The sequence below is a fragment of the Vidua macroura genome, chromosome 20 (genome assembly GCF_024509145.1).
Source record: "Vidua macroura isolate BioBank_ID:100142 chromosome 20, ASM2450914v1, whole genome shotgun sequence".
Taxonomy (NCBI): Eukaryota; Metazoa; Chordata; class Aves; order Passeriformes; family Viduidae; genus Vidua; species Vidua macroura.
In genome coordinates, this window is record NC_071590.1 from 9,529,955 (window position 1) to 9,536,114 (window position 6,160).

The 6,160-nt window shown below is 50.9% G+C and overlaps 1 protein-coding gene and 1 long non-coding RNA gene across 13 annotated transcripts in view; one reads left to right on the top strand and one right to left on the bottom strand.

Annotated features, from left to right (window-relative positions):
* BCAS3 (BCAS3 microtubule associated cell migration factor) overlaps positions 1-3,652 on the bottom strand; it is a 299,013-nt gene extending 295,361 nt beyond the window's left edge. For 10 of the 12 annotated variants that reach the window (XR_008440115.1, XM_053995311.1, XM_053995318.1 and 7 more), the window contains exons 1-2: positions 3,576-3,652; positions 2,117-2,204 (exon numbers count right to left, since the gene is read on the bottom strand). Coding sequence is in view for 11 of the 12 variants with exons in the window: in XM_053995311.1 (XP_053851286.1) it covers positions 2,117-2,187 (71 nt within the window). In the remaining variant the exon portion in view is untranslated. Of the gene's footprint in view, positions 1-2,116; positions 2,205-2,304; positions 2,396-3,575 lie in introns of all 12 variants that reach the window. The other 2 variants (XM_053995310.1, XM_053995313.1) reach the window with 2 other exon arrangements.
* A 332-nt stretch (positions 3,653-3,984) lies between these two features.
* Positions 3,985-4,782, top strand: LOC128817291 (uncharacterized). The gene is made up of 2 exons (XR_008440159.1): positions 3,985-4,311; positions 4,546-4,782. It is a non-coding gene; the product is annotated as an uncharacterized LOC128817291 (long non-coding RNA).
* Positions 4,783-6,160: the final 1,378 nt, after the last annotated feature.

Sequence of the window (6,160 nt, forward strand, 5' to 3'; positions counted from 1 at the left end):
GCAGCATCGATGTGGGGAGGGTTTCTAGTGCAAGATACATTTGTTGGGGCAGAGTTAAAAGCAAAGCTCTGAGTAACGCAGCCCTGCAGGAGCAGTGAGTGCCCTGTGTAAGTGCTGAGTAACCACAGCGTGGGCTGGGAGCAGCACACAGATGGTGCTGAAACCCTGCAGAAATTCTGCTGGTGCTTTGTGCCACGAGGAACGCTGGAGGCACGCTGGCAACAAGAGCTGCCTTCACAAAGTCTGAGATTATTTAAGAAAAGCCTTCAGGTTTTCTTTAGGCAGCTCCGAAATTAACTTTTATGCTGCTGTAATTTCTCCTGTGCCAACTCAAGATTTCTCATAGCAACAAAGGAGAACTGTAAATGAGGAACTCTGGATGGCCAGAGGTGCTTTTTTTCTGAAGCTGTGCAAGATTGTTTTAATAAAAACAGGAGTGTTTAGCACTGAAAATGCAGCACTCTGGAGAATTTAGGACTACACACAACCATACTTGAACTCAAATGCTGCAACACCTCTTTGAAATAAATCTGAAATGTGAAGTTTTACATTCCAGAAAGACTACTCCAGCCCATGACCAAACCAGGCATCCCAGGATTTCTGCATCCCAGGTTGTCCCACTCAGCTTTAGGCTGAGGCCTCACAAACAAGCTGTGGTTTCTTCTGTGCTGATTCTTGTCTGATTTATGTAGGTCACCCAAGCTGCCCCTGCACACCTTTATTAAAATGCCTGGCCACAGCTAGAGTGTTAAACACAGTGTCTGAGGCTGCCCTGGGAATGCCAACCAGCCAGAGTCATGCTGCCTTCATGGTTCAGCTCATGGAATTGCACTTTTTTCCCCTCTCCCCAAGCACATCTTGAACCCAAGCTGATGTCTGGGAGGTGTTTTATTCACAGCGTGTGCTCTAAATCTCCCCCAAAGTTGAAAAAAATTCCAGGGAGATGCCTCTGAAGTGGTTAAAAACAACATAACCCACGAAAAAGCCCAATCTTCCTTTAATAATGATGCAGAAAGTTCACATGAGCAGCAGAATGCTGCTGAGTGCTCAGCACACACAGAGTCATCATAAAGAGTGACATTTTTGAGGCACAAACAGGTACCTCAAGAACAAAACACCATGTTTAAAAAAATAACAGATAATCATCTTCAGAACAGATAATCAACTTCTTACAGTGTTTTTCTATTATAATACTTTTAAAGCACATTTTGAAGAAAATGTTGTTACAGAGAGGAAATGCATTTGTTGTGGAATTTTGCCACATTAAAAAACAGCTGCAAGACAAAGCTCTGACACAACTTTTTGTGCTACAATGATCAGTTTCTTGTGCTCTTCAATAAAAATGAAGTTTCTGGAAATACAGAGTTATCTCCAAGGGCACAGTAACACCCCCTGAAGTGGACATTTCCATACAGTGCCATTTTGCAGCAGCATAAACATCCCAAGGAAGAAAGAAAAACTGCTACAAAACTCCTTTAAGAGACAAAGACCATAAATCTTCTAGGCTGTCTTACAGCCCAAAAGCTCTTTTGCCATGAAAGCATTGTCATGTGCACACAGTGAAAATCAGGATGCCCAGGCACAAAAAGTGTTTGTCAGGTGCTCTGACCAGGAGGATGGAGCTTCTTCCTTTTTTCTTGGTTTTGTTCTTTTAATAAAATAAAATTTAAAAAATCCACAATTCTTCCTGGAGGACTTTAATGACAAGTTTTGTATGCTTTAATATATCCACTCCTGGGACATGGTGTTGTTTAAAAGAACAGCAAGAAAGGATCACATGTGGCACATCCCTCTGGCCTAAGGAAGAAGCTGGCATCACTCTTCTACATTGCAGTGTTTGTACAGCAAAATGGAGCAAACAACAACAAAACTCTGCAGCAATCAGCTTTTAAACACACAGCTTTGGTGTGCAATTGCAGAGGATGGGGTCCCACTCAGGGAGACAGCAGTGCCACGTGCTGACTTTATTGGACAACGCTCAACGCTCCAAAACTGCAGCGTCAACACAAGCTGCCTTTGGGGAGGGGGGGAAAAACCCAAACCAGCTCAGGCTGGGTTCTTCCACAGGAAAACCAAACCCTTTTCAGCAAGGGCTGTTCTTCTAGAAGGTTCTTACGTGGCAGCTTGAGGGCGAACCACCACTCCTCCAGTGCAGCGACTGGGGCGGCGCGGGGACTCTGTCGCCATCCTTCCTGGGCACACACCTGCAACAAACACAGCATTTTACTACAATTCCCACAGCACTGCTCCTTACACGGCTTCTTCGTATCTTCTTCAAGGTGGTGAGAGAGGGATTTCACTTACACAGGCCTGGAGGCCTCTTTACAGCACTTTTTTTAATGAGGAAAAAGAAAACCGTGCCCCAAGCAGGCAACTTCTTCAGTCACTACAGTTCCTGGAGTGTTTGTGAAAGCATGATAAAGTGGAAAAGTATCTCAAACTGTACTAGATGATTTTCAAGGAGCCCTCCAACCCAAACCATTCTATGATTTATTCCATGATTAAAGATAGTGGTACGGGTGCACAGCTGTCATCACCATTACACCATCCCACTATTTCCTAATGGGCCGCTGTCTCAGCGAACAATTATATAAAAATAACATGCAAACACAATTGCAGCGTAGTGTACTCTTGGAAATATGGGTTGCCTTGCAGCTCACACATTCTACTGCTTTATATCAGCTTTTTGTGCCATCCTCAAGTTTTCCTTCACACTTGTGCTCTCCAGGGGAAAACTCTGTGTAACATTCCTAAAGGCAGAAAGCACTTGAGGAGCACCACAGACCCCAGCCAGCTCTTCTGGGAACCTCCTCAGCTGCTCTGTGGTGTCCCCTCACCCCAAACCTGTTCACAAAGCAAAAGAAAAAGCCAAATCCCCAACGTGGTATCAGTTATCAGCATCATTTCACGTCAGGCCAGACTCTACAAGGGCCAGCCCATTGAGGGAGGCAGGATAACCACTCAGAAATTAGTAGCAAAATAGTGATTAATAACAAAACGCTCCGCAGCACAACAGCAGCCTGACACAGGCGCCGAGGAACCCTGAAAGGCGAAATGTCACGGAAAAGGATGAAATCACCCCACGGACACCTGCCCCTGCCGTGCCCTGAGCGCCAACACCCTGTGCCACCCCACCCCGAGGGGGAGCGAGCACCGGGACCGATTTCAGCTCCCGATCCGGGCCTCGGCACAGCCGCGCCTCAGCGCGGGGCACCCGCGGAGCCGCCGCGGCCGGGCCGAGGGGCCGGGGCCGCCCGACCCCTCCGGAGCCCCGACAGCGGCCGGGCCGGCCTGGGCACCCTCCGCCGCCGCTATTGAGCAACTCCCCACCAAACACCGCGACCTGCCCGGCCGCTCTCCCGCCGCCGCCCGCCGAGCGGGGCCGCGGCCTCCCGGAGCGCGCCCGCCCCTCGCTCCACACCCCGCGCCCTCCGGCCGCAGCTGCCGGGGGTCCCCCAGGCCTCACGGGCGGGCCTGCCCTGCTCGCCGCCCCCCCGCTCCGGCCGCTGCCCGGCCTGGCCTCCCCGCGGTGCCGCTCCGAGCCGCCGCGCGCCCCCGGCCCGGGCCGCCCTCACCTGCCGGGCTCCCGGCGCCACTGACACTGTTTGGGACCCCCCGCGCAATGACACCCAGCGCACCGCGCCCGCAGCCAATCGGAGCGCGCCGGGGGCGGGCCGCGTCCCGCTCCCAGCCAATCGGCGGCCGCGCTGCCCGGCGGTGGGCGGGGCGCGGCGGGACGCGGCCGGGGCGGCGAAAGGCGGGCGGCGCTGCCCCCCCCCCCCCCCTCCCCACCCCCGGCGCGCGCCCCGCGGCTTTGTTTACATCGGGGATCTCGCGAGAGCCGCCGCGCGCCGGGGGCGGCCCCGCGCGCGCGGGGAGGGGAGGGGCGGGAGGGGGAGGCGGGGCCGGATTGGAGGGGAGGGGCGCGGCCCCGCGCGCGGTGACGTCACTTGGAGGGCGTGGTCTGCCGTGAGGGGCCGTGAGGGCCGTGAGGGGCCGTGAGGGGCCGTGAGGGCGGGATCCGCTCGGAGGGGCCGGGGGAAAGTGGGGAACGAGCAGAACGCCGCAGGCAGAGTCCCGGCATCGGGGAAAGGCCGCAGGGCCGAGGCGTCCCCCAGCTGGAGCGTCTCCAGGCTGGGGAGCTCAGGGATAGCGCAGGTTCTTGAGGGGAGAAGAGCTGGTGCCCCTCAGAGCTCGGGTGCTGTGGCAGCGCTGGAGACACGGCTGAAGAGGGGCCTCAGAAGCCCCAGAGGGGCTCCAATAGCCATGGAGAGAGACTTTGGACAAGGGCCTGGAGTGACCGGACGCAGGGTATGGCTTCACGCTGCCAGAGGGTAGATTTTGATTATAGAAAGAAATAATTTCCTGTGAGGGTGGTGAGGCCGTAGCACAGTGCCCAGAGCAGCTCTAGCTGCCCCATCCCTGAAGTGTCCAAGGCCAGGTTGGACAGGGCTTGGAGCAAGCTGGGACTGTGGGAGGTCCCTGCCCATGGGTGATGTTTAAGTTCTCCTCCAGCCCAGCCCAGCGTGTGATTTATGTTTACAGGTGTCCAGCACTGCCCAGATGCCTCAGGGTGACACACAGGGCCCTGGCTCAGGTTTCCAGACAGTGGCACCAGGTCAGGAGAGGGTGACCTGTGCTGGGAATGCACCTGACTTCTGTGACACCACCATCATCCGCATAGCAGAAGAATGAAACAGTGACTGAAAACATTCACAAAGTTCCTATGAGCAGGTTTGCACAGCTCGGAGCTTTATTTCGCAAGAAAAAGTTGGAACTCGGGTTTGATCTTACCAAAGCAGCCTCTGTTAACTTACCAGGTGTAAATTTCCCCTGTCTCAGCTTTGAATATTCATGTCAGAGAAGTCAAATGATAAAAGAGGTGGGCAAAGTATACCCAGGAGTAAACTGCTGCCAGTTTCTGTCAGCAGGGAACTTTCTGCCCAGTGCAGAGGAGCTCTGGCTGTTTAATCCTGACCATCATCTAGCAGCTTCCCCAGGAAAAAACTGTAGGGTTGGGTTAATTTATTAAGAGTTAAAAACAAAATTCAAAAGGTGGAGAAGCCTGAGTTTTTAACTGCTTGAAGAAACTTCAATGAGACTCACATTTCTGAGTGCAGCAGAATTCTATGGAAACTTAAATTTTGCTTCTGTGTAGAGCAAAAACCCTGGGAAATTCACTACAAATCTTCTTTCTTTTGCATATTTCCCTTATAAGTAGTGACACAGTCATCTAACCGAGGTGTTATAGTCACTCTTTAGAAGGTTCAATGCAAACTAATTGAAAACAGGTAATTACTATTATTATTGCAAAGGTTGTTGCCAGGCAGTTGCCACACACAGCTGTGGCTTCTGCAGCCTTTCCTCCCCATCTGGGGCAGAATTTCAACATCACAGCAAAACTTTATGAACTGAAGTTACTCCCCACATCCACAGAAATAAATCCTTGCAGGATCCAATTTGGACAGGCCGTTCCTTTCATCTCCTAAGGCAGCGCTGTGTTCCCAGCATGGATGAAAGGGAATATTTTCAGGAATAAAATCCCCCGGGATTTCTGTAACCATGGTAACACATATAGATAGCAGGCCTGGTTCCAAGCCGTGCTTTATTGTTCCAGCAGTAAAGAACTGGGTTCTACAAATAACCATCCTGGGCACTGGAATAAAGTACTGCCCTTTTGCTTTCCCATCAAAATAAAATTCTAAAATGTTAATATGTTGCTACAGTTAAACATTCAGGATAAAGTGCCAAGATCAGTTCTGTCACAAATCTAACTGGGATGTCTTGTTTCCTAAGCCACAGTGGGAAAGGGGAGAGTATTCAGCTATTTAATGAAAACCAGATAAATATGAATATTTTTGTAATAATAAATTCATATTTCACCGCTGAATAAATAACAGGACTTGAGCTTGAAATAAAAATTAAAAAATAAAAAGCATCCCCATCAAATTTTTATGTGTTTTATTGAGGTGAACATACACATGGTCCACATAGTCAATGAAAATAGTCATAAAATAATTTAAGAACTTGTGTTGAAAGGTATTAGCAGCACCATCGGTATTGGAATAGCAGAAAACACATCTCAGGAGGGCAGTGATGCCTGGGTAAAATGCCATCATTTGGAACAGGGGATGGGAATGGCTTTGTCGGATGCTCTGGG